At 40.0% G+C, this 27,043-nt stretch overlaps 1 protein-coding gene across 1 annotated transcript; it reads right to left on the bottom strand.

Moving 5' to 3' along the window:
• Nucleotides 1–4,007: 4,007 nt before the first annotated feature.
• On the bottom strand, nt 4,008–26,941 carry LOC118885091 (zinc finger protein 614-like). The gene is given in 6 exon segments (XM_036833444.1): nt 4,008–6,159; nt 6,161–7,619; nt 7,959–8,054; nt 8,329–8,455; nt 18,796–19,017; nt 26,630–26,941. Coding segments are annotated over 5 exon segments (1,776 nt in total). The 5' UTR covers nt 18,811–19,017; nt 26,630–26,941; the 3' UTR covers nt 4,008–6,080.
• Nucleotides 26,942–27,043: the final 102 nt, after the last annotated feature.

Below are 27,043 nucleotides of genomic sequence, written 5' to 3' on the forward strand. Positions count from 1 at the left end.
TGAATATGAAGGACATGATATAAACGCCTAAAACTGAAATACACTAAAATTTTACAAGCATTGTCCTTTGGGAACAGAACTCACGGTGACAGAGATGTTATTTTACTTGTTTTAGACAGAATCTGAAAAGAAATAGCCAAGAGGAACGTGCAGGACTCTTGCAGGACAAAGGATAAAAGCTGCATCTTAAGTATCGTAAAACATACTGCTATTAGATATTCATCTGGTGGATCTCTGGATCATTCATCTTGCCAAAAACCTTCATTTCTGAGAGTTTAAGAGTACGGGGTGATGTTGGGTGCCAAAGAGGATTTTAAAACTAGTGGTGAAGAAGGGACTCGGACCGACCTAAACGGCAGAAGGGTAACGTTAACGTCCATCACATCTGTTATACAGGCCGAGGTTGGAGCTCAACACACGCAGCGGCCAAGTACTCGGGCCTCCAAAGTATCAGCCCATACACTCATCTGTACCCCAAACGATTACTACCACCACCCGGATTAATCTCAGAGACTCCTGTCCATTAATCCCGAAACAGATACTCCATCTTTTAGCCCCAAACAAAACCCGAACCATAAACAGCATTCACTGACAAACACCACCCTCCAGTTCGCAATCACTGAGCCCTAAAGAGAGTAAACGGCAAAGACCCCAACACGTGCCCTCGCGACTAAATCGTTGACCTCTAGGGATCTTTAACCACTAAGCACAAGAGAATCTCCTGATTGAAGCCAGAAGTACCCCAACCGCACATACACTGTTACCCACCCTTTAGGGCTCCCCTGGAAAAGAACACCCATTCACGCTGTCCTCCCGCTTGTATTCCACACGCACCACCCAACGCGGACGCTGACAGGCCCTCCCTCCCCACTGTCCACGAAGAGACCCAGCCACTAACTTGACTTCCTCCAGGGACGATCGCGACCCATCCACGGCTGAACTTACTTCGCGGAACTTCGTCGCTTCCCTCATCACCGCGGTACGGTGGCCAACGAGGGTCTGAGGCGTTTCTGCCGCAAAAAGACAACTGAATTTCCGGCTTCTCTTCGGAGGTAACTTGGCCGCGCCCTCTAGCCTGGCCCTGTGGGCGCGGCCATGTTTGGGGATCGGGCGTCTGAAGAGCGAGGAGCCTCGTTTTGCGCTTGTGCGCGGGGACGGCTGGGAAGACGGGAGGTCACCGAAACTGTCAATTTTGGGGCACCTGAACCCTTAATAAAAACGGACGTATGCGCATAAGCTCGAGCTTGCACCAAACAAGAAAGGCATGGGGGTAAATCCCTTTCTGCGAGCTGGCAAGAAAATTAAAATGGCAGTGACGTTGATCCACTTTGTACGAAAGTTAGGAAACGGCCCAGTGGGCGCAACCATCTTACAGGAAGTGGAGGAATCCGTACAGCACAACTCGCGTTTGGGAAAAGGCGAACCGTCCGGTAGAGGATATCTGGGCCAAGTTTCTAGAGAAATTGGCCTGAAGGGACTTTTGAACGGCACAGAGCTTGGAGAAGCTCTGACGTTACAGGGATGGCGGCCATAGGTTAGGAAATAAAAACAGCTGGAACGTGCTAAAGCTGTTCGTATGTATGGGGGAAAGGCCACTGAAGGCGGGCCCAATGTGAAGGGCGGTACCTATGACAGAGGGGGGAAGCTATCCCTTTGGGGTCCAAAGACAAAGACAGGGCTCTTAAGACCAAGGGTCAAAAATTAAGGAAATATGACTTAAAGGAGAATAAAAGGTTGTGTAAAAAAAAGAGAGTAATCATGTTACACTACGTGAGTCAGTTGCAAATAGCTTTACAAAGTCATAGTAATGTAACACCGTAACTGTGGTTCCAACTAAACCCGTTGGAAGAATGGAGGAAAAGGAAAGGAAATGCCGTGTGTGTGTGTGTGTGTGTGTGTGTGTGTGTGTGATAGATATGAGTGTATTGAAACAGAAATGTCTAAACTACTCCAGACCCAATGGATCATTTTACATTCCCACCATCGATATATGAGATCCACTTTCTCTGATTCCTCACTAGGATTTGTTATAAAGAGATTTTAAAAGGAATAAGAAAAAGATGACCAACCTAAATTTCGTTTTTACTTTTTAAAATTATTTTTTAATTTTTGGCTGCGTTGGGTCTTCGTTGCTGCACGCAGGCTTTCTTCTACTTGTGGCAAGTGGGGGCTGCTCTTCATTGCTGTGCATGGGCTTCTCATTGCGGTGGCTCCTCTTGTTGCGGAGCACAGGCTCTAGGCGTGCGGGCTTCAGTAGTTGCCGCGGGTGGGCTTGGTAGCTGTGGCTCACGGGCTCTAGAGCGCAGGCTCAGTAGCTGTGGCGCATGGGCTTAGCTGCTCTGCGGCATGTGGGATCTTCCTGGACCAGGGCTTGAACTCATGTCCCCTGCACTGGTAGGCGGATTCTTAACCACTGCACCACTGGGGAAGCCCAGGCCAACCTAAAATTTTTAATAGCTAAATAATATACTGGCCACTTATTTTTAAAAATCGCAAATACTTAATTTTTAAAATGCCAGTCTTACTAATATTCAAATTCATGAAGAGTGAATGATGAATAATGTTCAGTCTCAGGCTATGGGATAAAGGCATTCTATTGGGCTTTGTCTCTCATCTGCACAGTAGATAACAGAGGTGTCCACTACATACAGCTTTGAATGAATTGATATGTTATTATCAAGCTTGTCATAGATCTAGTTCCAAAAATGCACACCAATAAATTTTACGTGTTAGACGTTTGGTATGTTTTTTAGGGGGGCAGGATTGAGTCTAGAGTATAAAAATTAATAAAATGTTTTTAGAGTACAACTTGCAATTACCCAATTTAAGCTTTTGTCTTAGAGCCACCAATCAATTTTAAGAATTGAAATTCAGTAGAAATTATTTTTGTGAGAACAAACATGTACAAGGATATTCATAGCATCTATTTTGACAATTTTAAGGAAATAAATAATCTTGTGATTGTTACAAAAACTTACTCTTGCATCTTGCATTCACACCTTTGGATAGTGCTCCTGCACAGTAACTGTGACCAGTGTGTCCAATGGGACAATAGCAAGCTTGACACCGAGGACAGAAATAGACTTGCCCACTGAGGCATGTTCTATTTGTCTCTTGGAGCTCTTCTGACACATTGTAATAGAGCCCAGGTTAGCCTTGGGATGAGAGACTATGTGAAAAGTGGCCTCAACCATTCCAGGGGAGGCTCAGATACATCAGAAAAGCCACCTAGATCGTGTAGCCCCCAGTCAGGACAGCGCACACCAGACAGTCCAACCGTCAACCCACATAACAGAATTAATATTTATTATAATTAACGTTTGTTGTCTTTAGACATTAAGTTTTAGAGAGGTAGGTTTGTAATGCAGTCAAAGGTAACTAATACCAATATGAATGTACATTAGTAGGTGATGGGTTAAATAAATCATGAGATGTCTCTTCACGAACACTATGTAGACATAAAAAGAATGAAGAAGATTGTTATTGGTACAGCTACTATGAAAAACAGTATACAGATTCCTCAAAAAATTAAAAATAGAAGTACCATATGATTCAGCAAGTCCACTCCTGGGTATATATATCCAGAAAAAAATGAAAACTCTTAATTTGAAAAGATACGTGCATCCCCAATGTTCACAGCAGCACTATTTACAAGAGCCATGACATGGAAACAGCCTAAATGTCTATTGACAGATGAATGGATAGAGAAAACGTGGTGTTTATGCAATGGAATATTATCTAACCATAAAAAGAAGGAAATCTTGCCATTTGCGACATTGAGGGCATTTTGCTAAGTGAAATACATCAGGCCGAGAAAGACGAATATTGTATGATCTCTCTTATTTGTAGAATCCAAAACCCCCCAAACTTGTAGATAATAAAGAACAGATTGTGGTTGCCAGAGGCTGGAAGGGGGTGGGAGGGTGGAAATGGTGAAGGTGGTCAAAAGGTACAAATTTCCAGTTATAAGTAAGTCCAAAAATGATGATGATAATGATAATAACAACAACAATAACAGGGTTGTTAGCCATGAGGGAAATGCAGGTTAAGCTCAAGATCAGATATGACCACAAACCTAATAGAATGAGTAATGTAAGCTAGGACAATACCAAGTGCTGGTGAGGATGAAGAGCAATTGAATCTCTCATCTATTGCTAGTAGAGTGGCTAAAATAAAATATACTGAAAATACCAAATGCTGGAGAGGATGTGGAACAAGTGGATTTCATACACTGCTGGTGAGAATGTCGAATGGTATAGCCACTCTGGAAGAGAGTTTGGTAGTTTCTTTTAAAGCTAAACACAACTTACCATATGTCCTAATAAGCACATACCTGAATATTTATTATAGAGGAATGAAAATTTATGTTCACACAAAACCCTGGATGCCGATTTACAGCATCTTTCCCTATAACAGTTGAAACCAGGAAACAATACAAACTTCTTTGAAGAGTGAATGGATAAACAAACTAATACATCCAGTATGTATACTACTCACTAATAAAAATAAAACAATACAACTCAAATAAGTCTTAAGAGCAATTTGCTGAGGGGCAAAAAAACCAAAAAGCTTACATGTCCCTCATTAATAAGAAATTGTAAATTTGTATAAATAAATACAACTTATTTATATAAAATCCAGTTATAAAAATTATTTTGATAACATTCATAAATGACAAAATTATATTGATGGAAAACAGACAAGTGGTTGCCAGAGGTAGGTTTGGATAGAGGATGTGAGCATAAAAAGGTAGCATGAGGGTGTCTGTGTTGATTAAACAGTTGTACGTCCTGGGGATGACGGTTACAATGAAATCTATATATGTAATAAAACACCTTAGAATTACAAAAAAAATGATTAAAAAATTCATGTAAAATCTAGTGAAATCTAAATTCCAAAGATTAGACGTTAACAGTATACTACCAATGTCATTTTCCTGGGTTCGATAATAAAATATGGTTACATAAAATGTTTTTACTGGAAGAAGGTGCAGAAAGGATACTAGGGAATCTGGACTACTTTTGCATTTTCTTATAAGTTAAAATGATTTCAAATTATAAATTTTATAAAAACTTTGAAGGTGGTTTTGTAAAATATTTGGTCATATTTATAAACTGAGTTAAGCAAGTGCAAGTACATGTTCATATTCAGTTTCCTTTTAAAGTTCAGTATGTTAAATTTACAATTATGTTTATAGCCGAAGAAAAGTAAGAGCTAATCACATATGAGGGTAAGCCTAGAACACTCTTGCATCGTATATAACAATAAAAATCAGTGATGAGAAAAGCAGACTTCTTTTTAAAACTATGGAATTACTGACAAGGCAACCAGAAAGGAGATTCAGGTGCATTATCTGATATATGATGAGGTTAGAGTTGTAACAAAAAGCACTCAAACATTTATCACTTGCACAGGACTTCGTTCCTTTTTAAATCCTCTGATATTTGACTAAAGATGCTCTACCTTTAGCATGTTCATAAAGGTTTTAATTTCTATATGATTTCCTGACAAATGATGAGGCAGAATGTATCACTGAAATTCTGCCATATACACTATCCTCTTAAAAGTTTTTCTCCAGTGTGAACTCTGACACTCATTGAGGTCTTCTTTCTGGGGGAAAGACATTCCCGTGGTCATCACATTTCCTTTTTTTTAAAAAAATCATATTTCTATGAACAATGAGCTCACTGATGATCAATGAAGATCCCTGATAATAAAGTCTGTCTTCCCACTGAAGACTTTCCTAGTCTCTGCATTCACAGAATTTGTCGGAGAATACAGGGTATATACTTTTCAGACATATAATGAAGTCAGAAAGTTTCGCCCAAGGCATCTCCACAATGAGTGTATCAGAGTTTTTCCAACATGTTTTCATTGACAGAAAATGTGAGGTAAGGATCACCAAAGGCACTACCACATTCAATATATTCACCAGGTTTATCTCCTGCACAAATCCTTTCATCTCCTCAGGGCACACATCTGATAACAGGCAGTACCATGATTACGTTCTGCTCTGCTAGAAACACTGGTGTTTAAACAAAGTCTTAGCTGCCACAGAAGGCATTTCCCCAGTCACTGCATTAACGGGGCTCTTGTTCAATCGTAAGTAATGAGCTGTGCCTCTCTGTTAAAGGAATTTCCAACTTGACCGAATCTACTCATTTCTCTTATGTGCATTTTCTTATGTTTAACAAGGTTTGACAAGTGGGAGAAGGCTTTCTCACAATCACTGCATCCATATGGTCTTTCTCCTGTGTGAGTTCTTTGATGTACATTGAGTACTGACTTCGTGGTGAAGGCTTTTCCGCATTCATTGCACTCATAGGGTTTCTCTCCTGTGTGAATTCTCTGATGGGTAATGAGACCATACTTGTGGGAATAGGATTTTCCACACTCAGTACATACAAAGGGCGTCTTTCCTGTATGACACCTCTCATGTTGTATGAGGCATATCTTCTGGCTGAAGGCTTTTCCACACTCACTGCATTCATAGGGTTTCTCTCCTGTGTGAGTTCGCTGATGTATAACAAGAGTGCGCTTTGTGGTGAAGCCTTTTCCGCATTCGTTACATAGGTAAGATTTCTCTCCCGTGTGAGTTCGCTGATGTATAATGAGAGTGCGTTTCACAGTGAAGCCTTTCCCACATTCACTGCATATGTAAGATTTCTCCCCTGTATGAGATCGCTGATGTACGATGAGATTACTCTTCACGGTGAAGCCTTTCCCACATTCACTGCACAAATATGGTTTCTCTCCAGTATGAGTTCGCTGGTGCACAACAAGATAGCGCTTCATAGTGAAGCCTTTCGCACACTCGCTGCATACATAGGGTTTCTCCCCTGTGTGAGTGCGCTGGTGCACAATGAGATTGCTCTTCACGGTGAAGCCTTTCCCACATTCACTGCACACATAAGGTTTCTCTCCACTGTGAGTTCGCTGATGTGCAATCAGATAGCGCCTCACTGTGAAGCCTTTTCCACACTCACTGCATATATAGGATTTCTCTCCTGTTTGGGTTTGCTGATGTACAGTGGGACTGCTCTTCACAGTAGAGACTTTTCTGCATTCACTGGTTAAATGGGGTTTGTCTTGTGTTTGAGTTTTCTGATGTTTAGTGAACGTGACATTTCTGGAGAAGGATTTCTCACACAGATCACACCGATGGAGTTTGTCTCCTATATGAATGCTCTCATGAGAAATAAGCTGAGATTTCCCGATGCATGTTTTCTCACTTTCAGTGCAGGCCTGGGATTTCTCTATTTTGTGAGTCCTCTGATGCTTAAGGACTTGGAACTTAGCAATGATGTGTTTTATACTTTCAGGAAATTCAATTCCAGAATACAACTGTTCACAATCACCATGTAGAAAGAATTTCTTATCTCCATTAAACTCCACAGGGTTCTTTATTTCATATCTTCTCTTTTGGTTAACTAAACTTAAGCTTGATTTCCAAGCTTTTCTACATAAGTCAAATGTATGATTTTGTATTAGGGCTAAACGTGTTTTGCTCAGATGAATACTCTTTCTAAATGCATTCTGTTCACTGCATTGTTGCAGGCTCTTTGGAAATCTTTGGTCTTGAGAGTGCTCTGGCAGATGACTGTCAACTTTCCCAATTCCTAGGAAAAAAAGGAAATGATAAATTATTTCACAAGAGTGGTATGGAATGAAAGTGCTTAAAAGATGATATAGTGGGGGGACTGGATCTTTATTGTCTACCATATGATCCCAGTACAAAATTATAAAGATGTAAGAGGAAATAAATATCAGATCCAAGAAGAGACAAGGAATATATTTAAAGCTAAATACCCACAAAGAAAGAGTGCTCATCTGGGGAGATGACTATGTGGAGCAGCTGTTGTGGGGGCCTCAGTCACCCTCACAGCTGGGACTCCTTCTCTTAATGACTAGAATATGACCTCCCTGACCACTCCCCTTGCTGGTTCTCTCTCACTCACCTGGACGGGTTCTATTCTGGATTTCGTTTTCTGTTATGCATGGTTCTTTTCCATGTTCCAACTTGGAGAGTGTATCTGATTTGGTAGCTTGATACCCTGTTCGTGAGAAATGATAGAAGACTTAGATACAGGGACTGGGGTACAGTATGTCAAGATGGGAAAATACTGCATTTTAGAGACAAAATTTCTTGTATGCAAAGTAAAAGTTCTCCTTCAGCATACAGGAGATTATACCCTTTTGTTTGGGGCCAGAGAGGGGACTGAAAATCTAACTCTTTGGAAGACCACAGTGACTGCAAAGCTTTCATCAGGTGATGGAGAAAAGGCCAGTGACTGGGCACCTCTAAGTGACACAGGGAGCTGTCCTTACCCAATGACACCAAATTGTTAAAGTTCTCCAACATCACATCCCGGTATAAGTCTTTCTGAGCAGGATCCAGGAGCTGCCACTCCTCCCAGTTGAACTCCACAGCCACATCCTCCAGTGTCAGCAATTCCTGTAATAACAGAGTCCAGTTTAATATGATGGGAATTCTTTTTATCAATATGGAAGAAGCATGAGAAAAGTTGTTCTAATTTTCACTGTATAGCCTGCATCTATATACTTTTCTCAAATACATTTCAGTAGAAGCAAAATCCTATCTTTCTATCTATATATTTTAGCACCTATTTCCATTTGCATACTAAAAATATGCAAATGACATCAGGATAAATAAAGTATTCCTACATTACCATGAAACTTCACAGCCAATATGAGAATCAACCATGAACAGCCTCTACATCCAGAATTTACAACAGTGTTTTCAATAAATGTAAAAAACCCCAGAAACTATACAAGATACGTCCACAGCAAAAAAAAAAAAAAGACCATTAAAGTTGATTAGGAAGATTTGAAAACAAAAACAAAAAGAAAATATAGTAATGGAGAAGCAGTATCCAAAGATCTAAAGGTGAACATTTCAAGACTGATTAAACACTCTGAACTTCAGACTCAGGAATCCCAACAAATTCCAAGCACGAAGTCTATATATAGGCACATCAGACTAAAACTATAATACACAAAATATGAAGAGAAACTATAAAAGCATCCAGAGACAAAAGACAGATTACCTACAACAGAAACAATAGAACTCAGAAAAAAAATGGAATATTATCTTCAAAGTTCTGATTTTTGTGCCAGAAAGGTCAGACATGAAGGCCACTCGGTACTGAAACACATGACTCTCATCATGGAGTCCTGGACAGCATTATCTTCTCCCAGCCACATTGTGTGACAGTCCTCAGGAGTACTGCCAACCAAGGAAGCTCACCTGAACTTCAGTGTCCAGAGTTTTTATTGAAGCTTCATTATATATGCATGATTTATTGAATCACTGACCACATGGCTGAACACAGGTCCTTCCCCCTTCCTGGAGGCTAGACTGGTTACATATGGCTGAAAGCCACAAGCCTCTAATCACATGGTTGGTCTTTTTGGCATGGACAGCCCTCATCTTGAGTTATCTCATGAGCACAAATCATCTAGGGCCCACATGAGTCACCTCATAGCATAAACTATAAAGTGTGGTCCCAGTGGTCCAAGATGAAAAACAAAGACACTCTTATCACATGGGTAATTCCAAGGGTTTAGAGGTTACCTCCCAGGAATCAGAGACAAAAGTCAGCCAAATTCCTTATTACATACTAGGTATTTATGCCCCTGTGAGGTACCCTTCCCTTGAGCATGGGCTGAATTGTTTCTAAAAAAAAAAAAAGAATAGAGCAAAGGTGATGAGATACCCCTTTTAAATTAGGCTATATATGATTTCCAGCTTGCTAACAGAATCTGTCCTTTGATGACTTTGATGAAACAACATGGCATGTTAGGGGGGCCCACGTGACAAGGAACTCAGTGGTCTTACATGAGCAGACAGGTAGAAACTAAGGATCTCATTTGAGTTCTGGAAATGAATTCTGCCAACAACCATGTAAGTGAGCTTAGAAGTGCATCCTTCCTCACTTGAGCCTTCAGATCAGACCCCATCCTAGGGCTTACACCTTGATTGCAGCCACACGATAGACGTTGAAACAAAGTACTCAGCAATTATATGATACAAAAATAAACATTTGGTCTTTGTCCCTGGTTCCTGGTACCCTACCTCCTAAAACACTTAGAATCTCCACACCGATAAGTGTTTTTTGTATGCTAATAACATGACAGGTAGGGGGAGGGCACCCAGACAGCTTCGGGATGGGGGCTGGTTGCTAGAGGAACAAACCATGTGATGAAACTTCCAGAGAGGGGAGAGGGGCTGGAGACTGAGTTCAATCACCAATGGCCAATGATTTAATCAATCATGCCTAAGTAATGAAACCTTCAAAAAAACCCCAAAACCACAGGTTTGGCAAGTTTCCAAGTTGGTGAACACAGTGAGGTACTGGAAGGGTGACACACCCCCATACCTTGCTCTATGCGTCTCTTCCATTTGACTGTTCCTGAGTCGTATCATGTAAATGTAAGTAAATAAATCTGTAAATTAAGAAAAGTGCTTTCCTGAGTTCTGTGAGTTTTTGAGCAAATTATCAAACCTGAGGAAGGGATTGTGGAAACTGTAGCCACTCTGAAGCAGTACAGATACAATTTCACAAAAAGCCATTAACAAGAATGTTTAATGTCACATGGTTTGTAATAACAAGAATATCTAAATATTCATCAATACGTGAATTATTGAATTATCACACATATATCATTTGGTGTTCATTGCATCACGTAAAAAAGAAGAAAGCTGGCCTGTAGACACCAAAATGTAAAGAATTCCAGTACACTGAGATTAACCAAGATGGCGGAGTAGAAGGACGTGCTCTCACTCCCTCTTGCGAGAGCACCAGAATCACCACTGGCTGCTGGACAATCATTGACAGGAAGACCCTGGACTTCACCAAGGAGGATACCCCGCGTCCAAGGACAGAGGAGAAGCCACAGTGAGACGGTAGGAGGGGCACAATCAGAGTAAAATCAAATCCCATAACTGCTGGGTGGGTGACTCACAGACTGGCGAACACTTATACCACAGAATTCCACCCACTGGAGTGAAGGTTCTGAGCCCCACGTCAGGCTTCCCAACCTGGGGGTCCGGCAACGGGAGGAGGAATTCCTAGAGAATCAGACTTTGAAGCCTAGAGGGAATTGATTGCAGGACTTTGACAGGACTGGGGGAAACAGAGACCCCACTCTTGGAGGGCACACACAAAGTAATGTGTGCATCGGGACCCAGGGGAAGGAGCAGTGACCCTGGGGGAGACTGAACCGGACCTACCTGCTGGTGTTGGGGGGTCTCCTGCAGAGGCGAGTGGTGGCTCTGTTTCACCGTGGGGATAAGGACACTGGCAGCAGAGGCTCTGGGAAGTTCTCCTTGGCGTGAGCCCTCCCAGAGTCTGCCATTGACCCCACCAAAGAGCACCGGTAGGCTCCAGTGTTGGGTTGCCTCAGGCAAAACAACCAACAGGGAGGGAACCCAGCCCCACCCATCAACAGTCAAGTGGATTAAGGTTTTACTGAGCTCTGACCACCACAGCAACAGGGAGGGAACCCAGCCCCACCCATCAACAGTCAAGTGGATTAAGGTTTTACTGAGCTCTGACCGCCACAGCAACAGTCAGCTCTACCCACCACCAGAGCCTCCCATCAAGCCTCTTAGATAGCCTCAACCACCAGAGGGCAGACAACAGAAGCAAGAAAAACTACGATCCTGCAGCCTGTGGACCAAAAACCACAGTTACAGAAAGATAGAGAAGATGAAAAGGCAGAGGGCTATGCACCAGATGAAGGAACAAGAAAAAACCCCAGAAAAACAACTAAATGAAGTGGAGATAGGCAACCTTCCAGAAAAAGAATTCAGAATAATGATAGTGAAGATGATCCAGGACCTCGGAATAAGAATGGAGGCAAAGATTGAGAAGATGCAAGAAATGATTAACAAAGACCTAGAAGAATTAAAGAACAAACAAACAGAGATCACCAATACAATAACTGAAATGAAAACTACACTAGAAGGAATCAATAGCAGAATAACTGAGGCAGAAGAACGGATAAGTGACCTGGAAGACAGAATGGTGGAATTCACTGCTGCAGAACAGACTAAAGAAAAAAGAATGAAAAGAAATGAAGACAGCCTAAGAGACCTCTGGGACAACATTAAACGCAACAACATTCGCATTATAGGGGTCCCAGAAGGAGAAGAGAGAGAGAAAGGACCAGAGAAAATATTTGAAGAGATTATAGTCGAAAACTTCCCTAACATGGGAAAGGAAATAGCCACCCAAGTCCAGGAAGCGCAGAGAGTCCCATACAGAATAAACCCAAGGAGAAACACGCCGAGACACATAGTAATCAAAGTGGCAAAAATTAAAGACAAAGAAAAATTATTGAAAGCAGCAAGGGAAAAACGACAAATAACATACAAAGGAACTCCCATAAGGTTAACAGCTGATTTCTCAGCAGAAACTCTGCAAGCCAGAAGGGAGTGGCATGATATACTTAAAGTGATGAAAGGGAAGAACCTACAACCAAGATTACTCTACCCGGCAAGGATCTCATTTAGATTTGATGGAGAAATCAAAAGCTTTGCAGACAAGCAAAAGCTAAGAGAATTCAGCACCACCAAACCAGCTCTACAACAAATGCTAAAGGAACTTCTCTAAGTGGGAAACACAAGAGAAGAAAAGGACCTACAAAGACAAACCCAAAACAATTAAGAAAATGGTCATAGGAACATACATATCGATAATTACCTTAAACGTGAATGGATTAAATGCCCCAACCAAAAGACATAGACTGGCTGAATGGATACAAAAACAAGACCCATATATATGCTGTCTACAAGAGACCCACTTTAGACCTAGGGACACATACAGACTGAAAGTGAGGGGATGGAAAAAGATATTCCATGCAAATGGAAATCAAAAGAAAGCTGGAGTAGCTATACTCATATCAGATAAAATAGACTTTAAAATAAAGAATGTTACAAGAGACAAGGAAGGACACTACATAATGATCCAGGGATCAATCCAAGAAGAAGATATAACAATTATAAATATATATGCACCCAACATAGGAGCACCTCAATACATAAGGCAACTGCTAACAGCTATAAAAGAGGAAATCGACAGTAACACAATAATAGTGGGGGACTTTAACACCTCACTTACACCAATGGACAGATCATCCAAAATGAAAATAAATAAGGAAACAGAAGCTTTAAATGACACAATAGACCAGATAGATTTAATTGATATATATAGGACATTCCATCCAAAAACAGCAGATTACACGTTCTTCTCAAGTGCGCACGGAACATTCTCCAGGATAGATCACATCTTGGGTCACAAATCAAGCCTCAGTAAATTTAAGAAAATTGAAATCATATCAAGCATCTTTTCTGACCACAACGCTATGAGATTAGAAATGAATTACAGGGAAAAAAACGTAAAAAGGACAAACACATGGAGGCTAAACAATACGTTACTAAATAACCAAGAGATCACTGAAGAAATCAAAGAGGAAATCAAAAAATACCTAGAGACAAATGACAATGAAAACACGACGACCCAAAACCTATGGGATGCAGCAAAAGCGGTTCTAAGAGGGAAGTTTATAGCTATACAAGCCTACCTAAAGAAACAAGAAAAATCTCAAGTAAACAATCTAACCTTACACCTAAAGAAACTAGAGAAAGAAGAACAAACAAAACCCAAAGTTAGCAGAAGGAAAGAAATCATAAAGATCAGAGCAGAAATAAATGAAATAGAAACAAAGAAAACAATAGCAAAGATCAATAAAACTAAAAGTTGGTTCTTTGAGAAGATAAACAAAATTGATAAGCCATTAGCCAGACTCATCAAGAAAAAGAGGGAGAGGACTCAAATCAATAAAATCAGAAATGAAAAAGGAGAAGTTACAACAGACACCACAGAAATACAAAGCATCCTAAGAGACTACTACAAGCAACTTTATGCCAATAAAATGGACAACCTGGAAGAAATGGACAAATTCTTAAAAAGGTATATAACCTTCCCAGACTGAATCAGGAAGAAACAGAAAATATGAACAGACCAATCACAAGTAATGAAATTGAAACTGTGATTAAAAATCTTCCAACAAACAAAAGTCCAGGACCAGATGGCTTCACAGGTGAATTCTATCAAACATTTAGAGACGAGCTAACACCCATCCTTCTCAAACTCTTCCAAAAAATTGCAGAGGAAGGAACACTCCCAAACTCATTCTATGAGGCCACCATCACCCTGATACCAAAACCAGACAAAGACACTACAAAAAAAGAAAATTACAGACCAATATCACTGATGAATATAGATGCAAAAATCCTCAACAAAATACTAGCAAACAGAATCCAGCAACACATTAAAAGGATCATACACCACGATCAAGTGGGATTTATCCCAGGGATGCAAGGATTCTTCAATATACGCAAATCAATCAATGTGATACACCATATTAACAAATTGAAGAATAAAAACCATATGATCATCTCAATAGATGCAGAAAAAGCTTTTGACAAAATTCAACACCCATTTCTGATAAAAACTCTCCAGAAAGTGGGCATAGAGGGAACCTACCTCAACATAATAAAGGCCATATATGACAAACCCACAGCAAACATCATTCTCAATGGTGAAAAACTGAAAGCATTTCCTCTAAGATCAGGAACGAGACAAGGATGTCCACTCTCACCACTATTATTCAACATAGTTCTGGAAGTCCTAGCCACGGCAATCAGAGAAGAAAAAGAAATAAAAGGAATACAAATTGGAAAAGAAGAAGTAAAACTGTCACTGTTTGCAGATGACATGATACTATACATAGAGAATCCTAAAACTGCCACCAGAAAACTGCTAGAGCTGATTAATGAATATGGTAAAGTTGCAGGATACAAAATTAATGCACAGAAATCTCTTGCATTCCTATACACTAATGATGAAAAATCTGAAAGAGAAATTATGGAAACACTCCCATTTACCATTGCAACAAAAAGAATAAAATACCTAGGAATAAACCTACCTAGGGAGACGAAAGACCTGTATGCAGGAAACTATAAGACACTGATGAAAGAAATTAAAGATGATACCAACAGATGGAGAGATATACCATGTTCTTGGATTGGAAGAATCAACATTGTGAAAATGAGTATACTACCCAAAGCAATCTACAGATTCAATGCAATCCCTATCAAATTACCAATGGCATTTTTTACGGAGCTAGAACAAATCATCTTAAAATTTGTATGGAGACACAAAAGACCCCGAATAGCCAAAGCAGTCTTGAGGGAAAAAAATGGAGCTGGAGGAATCAGACTCCCAGACTTCAGACTATACTACAAAGCTACAGTAATCAAGACAGTATGGTACTGGCACAAAAACAGAAACATAGATCAATGGAACAAGATAGAAAGCCCATAGATTAACCCACGCACCTATGGTCAACTAATCTATGACAAAGGAGGCAAAGATATACAATGGAGAAAAGACAGTCTCTTCAATAAGTGGTGCTGGGAAAACTGGACAGCTACATGTAAAAGAATGAAATTAGAATACTCCCTAACACCATACACAAAAATAAACTCAAAATGGATTAGAGACCTAAATATAAGACTGGACACTATAAAACTCTTAGAGGAAAACATAGGAAGAACACTCTTTGACATAAATCACAGCAAGATCTTTTTTGATCCACCTCCTAGAGTAATGGAAATAAAAACAAAAATAAACAAATGGGACCTAATGAAACTTCAAAGCTTTTGCACAGCAAAGGAAACCATAAACAAGACGAAAAGACAACCCTCAGAATGGGAGAAAATATTTGCAAATGAATCAACGGACAAAGGATTAATCTCCAAAATATATAAACAGCTCATTCAGCTCAATATCAAAGAAACAAACACCCCAATCCAAAAATGGGCAGAAGACCTAAATAGACATTTCTCCAAAGAAGACATACAGATGGCCACGAAGCACATGAAAAGATGCTCAACATCACTAATTATTAGAGAAATGCAAATCAAAACTACAATGAGGTATCACCTCACTCCTGTTAGAATGGGCATCATCAAAAAATCTACAAACAACAAATGCTGGAGAGGGTGTGGAGAAAAGGGAACCCTCTTGCACTGTTGGTGGGAATGTAAATTGATACAGCCACTATGGAGAGCAGTATGGAGGTTCCTTAAAAAACTAAAAATAGAATTACCATATGACCCAGCAATCCCACTACTGGGCATATACCCAGAGAAAACCGTAATTCAAAAAGACACATGCACCCGAATGTTCATTGCAGCACTATTTACAATAGCCAGGTCATGGAAGCAACCTAAATGCCCATCAACAGACGAATGGATAAAGAAGTTGTGGTACATATATACAATGGAATATTACTCAGCCATAAAAAGGAACGAAATTGAGTCATTTGTTGAGACATGGATGGATCTAGAGACTGTCATACAGAGTGAAGTAAGTCAGAAAGAGAAAAACAAATATCGTATATTAATGCATGTATGCGGAACCTAGAAAAATGGTACAGATGAGCCAGTTTGCAGGGCAGAAGTTGAGACACAAATGTAGAGAATGGTCATATGGACACCAAGGGGGGAAAACTGCGGTGAGGTGGGGATGGTGGTGTGCTGGATTGGGCAATTGGGATTGACATGTATACACTGATGTGTATGAAACTGATGCCTAATAAGAACCTGCAGTATAAAAAAACAAACAAAACAACTAATACTAAACTTTCATTGGGTTATTTGTATGGAAATATGTTAATATAAATGTTTCAGACATTACATGAAATTTCTAAAAATCTTATATTTGTATTTGTATGGAAATATGTATGGAAATATGTTAATATAAATGTTTCAGACATTACATGAAATTTCTAAAAATCTTATATTTGTATTTGTATGGAAATATGTATGGAAATATGTTAATATAAATGTTTCAGACATTACATGAAATTTCTAAAAATCTTATATGTTCTGGTATAATGTTATAAGTAATAATCCTAGTTATTACTTTAAAATGTATATCTCAGAAATAACTAATTTTCTTGTCAACTGCATTATTATGAACTTTCATCAAATCTTTAACCGTGGTCATTTTTAAGTCTTTTGTCATTTACAGACAGTCCTGGGTGTACTCTGATGATTTTGCAAATGTGTTCCTATAAAAGGGTTTCATCTTCAAGAAATTCATGGAAAAGACTCTGACAAGTACAGGTTTCTGGTAACTGACTGTACTGCTGAACTGAATGAATAAGCATTCTCAGAACTCTAATGAAAAACTGATGAACTCATAAAAGTGCTAACAAAAGATCAAGATGAAAAAAAAATTAATTACATGGGACTGAGTGAACTGATGAGGATGAGTATAATTTTTGTGACTTTCTGTCTGAATTTAAAAAAAAAAAAAAATCCCACAAGGACTCAGAGGCAAAGAATATACAAATCAATTTTCACTGCAAAGTAAAGGAGCTGTTACAGTGGAGGATTACTGGACTGAATGTCAATATTATGACATAGTATGAGTGTGTTTCATGTTTGGTAATTGCAATCATTGTTGCTTTTGTTGTGGTCATCCATGTACAATGCTTGGTGTCAGTCTATTTATGTCTTGTAAAAATAAAATACAGTGTGTGTGTGTGTGAATAAAAAAAAAAAAAAAAAAAAAAAAAAAAAAGAATTCCAGTACACTGAAAACAGGCTGGAGGATGTCATGAAAATGACAATGGCGGCTCACCCTGCAGAGGTGGTTCATATATGAGTGTAATTCATGGTCAAGGAGTATTGATCTGTTATCTGTGAAGCTTGAATTATTTCACACTGAATCTATTTCTTAAACTAAGAGTGAATCTCCACCACTGTTCCCCAAAACATAGGTTTGATTATGTTACTTCATCATTTCAAAGGTCAAATATTTGATTTCTATCAAACTCCAATGGTTTTTTATTCCAGTTTTATTGAGAAATAATTGACATATATCACTGTATAAGTTTTAGATGTATAGCATGATGGTATGATTTACATATATTGCAAAATGACTACCACAATAGGTTCAACTAACATCCATCTTCTCTCATATAGATACAACAAAAAGAAAAGAAAAAAAGGAAAAAGATTTTCTCCCTGTGATGAGAACTCTTAGGATTTACTCTTAACAACTTTCCTATATATCATATAGCAGTGTTAGCTATAGTCATATGTTGTACATTACATCCCTAGTACTTATTTACCTTGTAACTGGCATTTTTGAGTATGACTATAAACTCATGGAATTTTATATAGCTATATAGGTAATGTTCTTCAGTCAATTGCACTCATCTTTCTTTTAGATGCTCAACTGGTACCAGGCCAGTGGTACTCTGGCTAGTGGGGAGCCCCTAAGAGTTATCGACGTTGTTAGGAGTATCATTCCATTCACCTAAGTGACATAAACCACTGAATCCCTCAAGGAGCTGGTCTGCTTTTTCCTCATAGTCAACACATACCACAGAGCTTTTCGTGTTTCTCTGGTTGTGACGTCTGCCAGAGAAAATGCAAAGTGACAGCTGATGTAACCCACAGGGTCCACCACAGTCACACATTATCTTCCAATATTAGTCACTTGATGTGACCCCTATGAACGATATATTCCTGATCCCACTTTGTCCTGATTTTGAATTCAGAGTCTAAGTTAATTTCTCCCCAGAACCCCATTATCCCCAATTTATACTTCTTTTAGTTGAACTGATTTTTTTTCAGGTCACCACAAATCATTAGACAGCAAAAGAAAGATCTAACAAACCAAAAATCACCTGGACCTTGATCATCTTCTTCTACGCTCAGGAAATAGTGAGTAACATGGATTCTGTCTTTTGTTTCTTCTGCATCTGCCATGTAATTCTTAGAGACAGAAATTTTGGTGTCCAGTTAAAGATGTCCTCAGAAATGATGATATCCAACTCCAAGAATCTCCTCTTTCTCCCCTCATTCCTTCACTTGATCACTCTTTCTCCTGGGGAGCCAGGACCTGTGGGCTGAAGAGCAAATTGACTTTGAGTGTACATTCCCTCTGGGCCCAGATGCTGTCACTTATCCTTAAATAAGGGACCCCACTATTTCCAACTGTTCCTTTATTTGGTGCCCCAGAGGCTTTCATACTCTGGGGCAATAAAACAAGGTTCTGAATGTGTGAAATGTATGCCATTCTTTTGTGAAGAGGAAATGGCATGACTATTAAAGGGAAGGAGGGAAAGCAGAATCAGCAGAACATGATGCCTCGGGTGAAAGCTCAAGCAGATCAAGTTTACAGAAGAGGCCACATGGAAGTTTCCAAGGAGCTGGACATTGTGCCTTTAAAAAGTATGTGTGCCCAGGTACCACTTCAAAAGTATATGCTCAGTAGGTACACACACCGCAGTTTTTTTTTTTAAGTATTTTTTTTATAAAGTTTTTTTTATGTAGACCATTTTCTTTAAAGTCTTTATTGAATTTTTTACAATATTGCTTCTTCTTTTTTTTCTAAATAAATTTATTTATTTATTTATTTTTGGCTGCGTTGGGTCTTTGTTGCTGCGCACGGGCTTTCTCTAGTTGCGGTGAGCGGGGGCTACTCTTTGTTGCAGTGTGTGGGCTTCTCATTGCGGTGGCTTCTCTTGTTGCAGAGCATGGGCTCTGGGCGTGCGGGCTCAGTAGTTGTGGCTCACGGGCTCTAGAGCACAGGCTCACTGGTTGTGGCACACAGGCTTAGTTGCTCTGTGGCATGTAGGATCTTCCTGGACCAGGGATCGAACCCGTGTCCTCTGCATTGGCAGGCAGATTCTTAACCACTGCACCACCAGGGAAGTCCCTGCTTCTGTTTTTACGTTTTGGTTTTTTGGCCACGAGGTATGTGGGATCCTAGCTCCCCAACCAGGGATCAAACCCGCACCCCCCTCATTGGACGGCAAAGTCCCAACCACTGGGCTGCCAGGGAAGTCCCCACACCTCACTTTGAAGACCACCGTACTAAGCAAATCATTAAGATTGTCTTATTTCTCTTTGTATACTAAAGGATTAATCTTGCCCAACAGAGGTTTGGCTTTGCCCTCAGTTCCTGAGAGGGAACCTATAAGCCCTTGGAATGCCCCACCTGATAAGAACGGCTTTGCTTACCTGGGAGGCTTGGGCCATACAAGATAGTCTACACTAATGATGTAATTTATGGTGAGGGGCCTTGGACCACATGGTATCAGCTTGACCTCTAGAGTGGCTGGAGACTAAGTTCAACCAATCATGTCTATGTTCACTGGGCCCCAGTAAAAACGCTGGACACTAAGAGTTAGGTGAGCTCTCCCTGGTTGGCAATAATGATAAAACAAAAACAAAAACAAAACCAGCAAGGATACAGCAGACTTGAACAATATAATCAATCAACTTAAGTGACATTTATTTAACACTACACTCAACAGCAACAAAATATATATTTTTTCAAAAGTACATGGAACATTCTCCAGGAAAGACCATATACTAGGGTATAAAGCAAAGGTAGGTTACAAGGTATACGACATGGGGAATATAGTCAATATTTTGTAATAACTGTAAATGGAGTGTAACCTTTAAAACTTGTATAAAATGTTGTGTGTGTATATATATATGGCTTAGATGAAATGGACAAATGCCTAGAAAGAAACAAAACTGCAATAAGATATTTTTAAAACTTTGAATACCTATGTAACAAGTAAAGAAATTGAATTAGTAATTAAAAATCATCACACACAGGGGCTTCCCTGGTGGCACAGTGGTTGAGAATCTGCCTGCCAATGCAGGGGACATGGGTTCGAGCCCTGGTCTGGGAAGATCCCACATGCCGTGTAGCAACTAGGCCTGTGAGCCACAACTACTGAGCCTGCGCGTCTGGAGCCTGTGCTCTGCAACAAGAAAGGCCGCGACAGTGAGAGGCCCGCGCATTGCGATGAAGAGTGGTTCCCACTTGCCGCAACTAGAGAAAGCCCTTGCACAGAAACGAAGACCCAACACAGCCACAAATAAATAAATAATTAAATAAATAAATAAATAAAGGAGTTCCTTAAAAAAAAAAAATCATCACACACAAAAAAAGCCTACTCTCAACTGGCTTCACTGTATAAAGCCAGGATTGCTAAGATACCAAAGCAAGACAAAGACATCACAGAAAAAAAAAAACTATAGACCAATCTCCTTCATGAATATAGGTGAAAAATTGTTAACAATGTATTAGCAAAACATATGCAGCATAATACAAAAAGGATTATAGACAACAACTAAGGGGGATTTATCCCAGGAATGCCAGGTTGGTTTATCATGGGAAAATAAAGTAATGTACTACTCCAAATTAATACAATAAAGGACAAAACCCACATGTTCTTCTCAAAGGATACAGAAAAGGTATGTGATCACATTTAATACCCACTCATGATTAAAACTTTCAAAAAACTAGAAACAGAAAGGAAGTTACTCAAACAAATAAAGGGCAGCTATGAAAAACCAAAACCAACATCATACTTAATGGTAAAATTCTGAATGTTTTTCTCCTAGAATTGAGAACAATGCAAGGATAGCTGCCTTAACCCGTTTTAACCATTACTATACTAAAGGTTCCAGCCAGTTCAATAGGTAATAAACAAATAAATACATTTGAAAAACGTAAAGGTATCTGTATTGGAAATACAGAGTGCAACTGTTCTTATTCATAGACAATATGATTTTGTATATAGAAAATCCTAAGAAATACATGCAAAAAAATGTATTAGAACTAGTAAATAAGTTTAGCAAGGTTACAGGATACAGTAACAATATATTAAGGTAAATTGCATATCTCTATACTAGCAATGATCCAGCCAATAAGGAAATTAAGGAAGCAATTCCACACACAATAGCATCAAAAAGAAAAAAAATACTTAAGAATAAATTAAAACTAATGCAAGACTTGTATATAGAAAACTGTAAAACATTTCTGAGACAAATTTAAAGAGATATAAATAAATAGAGAGACGCTCCAAGCCTGTAGATTGGAAGATTCAGTATGGTGATGGCAATTCTCCCCAGATTCAATGCAATCACTATCAAAGGTACACCAGGAATTTTATAAATATGGAGAAGCTGATACTAAAATTTGCATTAAAAGATAAAGAATCTAGATTAGCTAGACCAATTGTAAAATAGAATTATAAAGTTGGTGAGTGCTTATACTAATCTATTTCAAAATTTATTTTAGGGCTTCCCTGGTGGCGCAGTGGTTGAGAATCTGCCTGCCAATGCAGGGGACACGGGTTCGTGCCCTGGTCTGGGAAGATCCCACATGCCGCGGAGCAACTGGGCCCATGAGCCGCAATTACTGAGCCTGCGCGTCTGGAGCCTGTGCTCCGCAACAAGAGAGGCCGCGATAGTGAGAGGCCCACGCACCGCGATGAAGAGTGGCCCCCGCTTGCCACAACTAGAGAAAGCCCTCGCACAGAAACGAAGACCCAACACAGCCATAAATAAATAAAAATAAATTGAAAAAAAAATTATTTTAAACCCATAGTAATAAAATAGGTGCTTATTGACATAATGATAGATACATAAGTCAGTGTAACAGAATTGAGAATTGAGAAATAAATGCAAGTATGGTTAGCTGATTTTCAACAAAGGTGCAAGACAAAGCAATGAGGGAAAAGATGGTATTTCCAACAAATACACTGGAACAACTGAATATCCATTTCCAATTAAATTAAAATGGATAATAAATTTAAATGTAATAACTAAAAATATAAACTACCTCAAGAAATTGAGAAGACAAGCCACAGGCTGGGAGAAAATATTTGCAAAAGACACATCTGATAAAGGACTGTTATCCAAAATATACAAAGAACTCTTAAAAACTCAACAATAAGAAAACACAACCCAGTTGAAAAATGGGCAAAAGACCTGAACTGACACCTTACCAAAGAAGATATACAGATAGCAAATAAGCAAATGAAAACATGGTGTAATTAGGAAATTACATCATATGTAATTAGGAAATAACAAATTAAAAAAACAATGAGATACCATCACCCACCTATTAGAATAACCAAAATTCAAAACAATGACTACACCAAATGCTGAAGAGGATATGAAGCAACAGGAACTCTAATTTATTGCTGATGGTACAGCTACTCTGGAAGACAATTTGGCACTTTCTTACAAAACTAGATATACTCCTGGGACTTCCCTGGTGGCGCAGCAGTTAAGAATCCACCTGCCAATGCAGGGGACATGGGTTCGAGCCCTGGTCTGGGAAGATCCCACATGCTGTGGAGCAACTAGGCCCATGTGCCACAACTACTGAGCCCGCGTGCCACAACTACTGAAGCCCAAGCGCCTAGAGCCCATGCTCCGCAACAAGAGAAGCCACCGCAATGAAAAGCCCGCGCACCGCAGTGAAGAGTGGCCCCCACTTGCCGCAACTATAGAAAGCCCGCGAGTAGCAATGAAGACTCAACACAGCCATTAATTAATTAATTAATTTTTAAAAAAAAGAAAGACGATACAAAATGTGGAGCCACCCAACAGCCATCCATCTGCTTCTCCTAGATATAAATAAAGTACAACCACTTTGGGGAGCAGTTTAGCAGTTTCTTTAAAAGTTAAACATACACCTACCACATGATTTAGCCACTCAACTACTGGTGATTTATGCAGGAGAAAGAAGACACATGTAACTATAGACTTGAACATGAGTGTTCACAGAAGCTTTATTCGTAAGCGCTAAAAACTGGAAACACAACTACCCACCAACAGGTGAATTAGAGACTTTCCTGGTGGTCCAGTGGTTGAGATTCTGCACTCCCATTGCAGGGGGCCTGGGTTTGATCCCTGGTTGGGGAACTAGATCCCACATGCCACAACTAAATACCCCGTATGCTGCAACGAAGATCCCACATACGGCAACAAAGATCCCGCATGCCACAACTAAGACCAGGTGCAGCCAAATAAATAAATAAATAATTTTTTTAAAAAGGTGAATTAATAAACTCTATAGAACGAACTAATGTTCCTACAATGGAATACAAAGCAATAAAAAGAAACTATGGATACACACAAGGATGAATCTCAAAATATTAATGTTGAGTGAAACAAGTCAGAATAAAAATGAGTGTACACTGTATGATTCCATTCACATAAAACTTTTAAGAACTATAAACTAACCTATAGTAATGAAAAATAGATTTGTGGTTGCTTGGGGAGGTGTGGGGAATATAAGAGGGATGGATTAAAAAGGGACACAAAGAAACTTCTTAGGTGATGGGTATGTTCACTATCTTCATTGTGGTGATAGTTTCATGAGTATGTATGTCAAACTTACTAATCTGTACGATTTAAATATGCGCAGCTTATTGTCTGTCAATTTTGCCTCAATAAATCACTTGGGGGAAAAAAAAGGAAAACTTACTGATACTTATAATATAGATAGACCTCAAATATATTATGTTAAATGAAAAAAAGACAGCCCCAGAAGACTACATATTTTATTATTCTGTTTCTATGAAATGTCCAGAAATTGCAAATCAATAGAGGCAGGAAGATGATCAGTGGTTGTGTGTGGCTCTGGGTAGGGGTGGAAACTGAGTGCACAGAGGATCAAGACAACTTTCTGGGGTGATGGAAATGTTTTAAAGTTGGATTGTGCTGATGGTTGTACAACCCTAGAAACTCAGTTAAAATTACTGAAATGTATGCTTATACTTGGTGAATTTTATAGTAAATAAAACTACAACAAAAAAGACTTCCTTTTCGGGACCTCCCTGGTGGCGCAGTGGTTGGGGGTCTGCCTGCCAATGCAGGGGACACGGGTTCGAGCCCTGGTCTGGGAAGATACCACATGTCGAGGAGCAACTAAGCCCGTGAGCCACAACTACTGAGCCCGTGTGCCACAACTACTGAAGCCCACGTGCCTAGAGCCCGTGCTCTGCAACAGGAGAAGCCACCGCAATGAGAAGCCGGCGCACGGCAACAAAGAGTGGCCCCCACTCGCCGCAACTAGAGAAAGCCCACTCTCAGCAACGAAGACCCAACACAGACAAAAATAAATAAATTTAAAAAAGACTTCCTTTTCTACAGTACAAAAAAAACAAAACAAAAAAACCCACCAACTGAAATTGCAAAAAAAGGTCAAGGAAAAGAGTTTACCAAGAAATAAAGGTAGCCAGAAATCTCTGGGACAAAACAAAAAAGGTACCATAAATTTTTAAGTGGAGTGGTAGAATCAGATAGTAATCAGAAAGTCAAAATGGGTTACTGAAATTATAACTGAATACTTTAAAATATTGTATGTCAATACTACTTACATTAATGAATACATTTGATTCCAGACACCATGCCACTGGTTCACCAACCTGTGTTGATACTATTGAAACTATTTTTATTTTTTTTTAATTAATTTATTTATTTAGTTTTGGCTGTATTGGGTTTTCGTTGCAGCGCGGACTTTCTAGTTGCAGCGAGAAGGGTGTGGTGCGAGGGCTTCTCATTGCAATGGGTTCTCTTGTTGCAGAGCACGGGCTCTAGGCACCCGGGCTTCAGTAGTTGTGGCATGCGGGCTCAGTAGTTGCAGCTCTCTGGCTCTAGAGCACAGGCTCAGTAGTTGTGGCGCTGGGGGTTAGTTGCTCTGCGGCATGTGGGATCTTCCCGGACCAGGGCTTGAACCCATGTTCCCTGCGTTGGCAGGCGGATTCTTAACCACTGCGCCGCCAGGGAAGTCCCTGAAACTATTTTTAAAAAGTATAAATATCTCAAATGCAAATATGTTGAGATCGGAGAAATTAAGTGATACAATCAACTGTCTTTATGTTTATACAGATTATCCCAAATGTAAAAAAAAAACCTAGCGTTAAGAAAAAAGTTCTCACTGCGGAACAGAATATAGAGTAAAGGAAATGCTTTTACTTGAGTAAGAACGACCCTAAACGGAAATATCCAAAAGAAGTATAGTAAACTTGGAGACAAGAAGAACGAAAACTACATTAAATTTCATTAAAAATAGTAAACTTAGCACTAGATCACTCCGAACCACATTGAATTTTGTGAGGACAGCGAGAAGAGTGGTGATGTGGGGAGACAAAGTTGTTAGTAAGGTCCGTGAGGACAGACTAGAAGGAGTGAATCGTACTTGGATGAACTGGGGAAATGCAGCCTTCAAGTCTGTTTCTGGCGTTCAAGGTTTGACCCTGAACCTCCTCAAATACTGAGAGCCCCCACCAGGTGTCTCTATGACTGAGTCCTATTTTAAATGCCAGTCTAAACTCCAAACATGCCCAAGAAACCAACAGGGACATCTCCCTAACCCGGGCCTCTCTAACACTGAGTCCCAGGTTAAATCGCGAACCCGGACAAGACACCGCGTTCACCGATACAAACTTTCCACCACAGCTCTCAACTCCTGGGTCCCACAGGCAAAGTGATCCAAGTGGACTCCAAACTCTGACAGAGTCGGACTTTTCGGTCGATGATTTCTTCAGACTCTTAATCACTGACTGCCAAAGGCCCCATCACTAACGTCCAGACGTCTCTGGGAATGATTCTAAATAAAATCCCAATTAAGGTCCTTCACACGCGCTCACGTTTCACAGACCCAACAGGCCGTGAATCCAAGCTCACAACCCGACTCACCTGATCCCAAACCCCTCCAGACACCACTGGCAGCAACAAAAGGCTGAGCCCACCTGCTATTCGGATGCCCTCCTGAACCGGCTGGGACCAGGGCATCTGGCAAGGACCTTGGAGCGCTGCCGGATTTCCGAATTCCGACCGCGCGCTCTGCTCTATGACGTCACGTGGCCACGCCCACCTCGGCGTTTCCGACGGGCGGGGGCCGTAACGGCTGTAGGAAGACATCGAAATCATTCCTGGCCCTCTCAATGCTTTTATCAATACCTGCCGGTTGCGAGGGATGGTCAACAATGCTGTGCTAACTGCGTTAGATTTCAGAGACCGATGCCTATCCAAGGCCAACATGGCGCGTTCAGCCGGCTGAGGAACAAAGAAAGATGGCGGCGCCCTTCGTGCACTTTAGAGCTGATTCGT

The sequence above is a fragment of the Balaenoptera musculus genome, chromosome 19 (assembly GCF_009873245.2).
Source record: "Balaenoptera musculus isolate JJ_BM4_2016_0621 chromosome 19, mBalMus1.pri.v3, whole genome shotgun sequence".
NCBI classification, from domain to species: domain Eukaryota; kingdom Metazoa; phylum Chordata; class Mammalia; order Artiodactyla; family Balaenopteridae; genus Balaenoptera; species Balaenoptera musculus.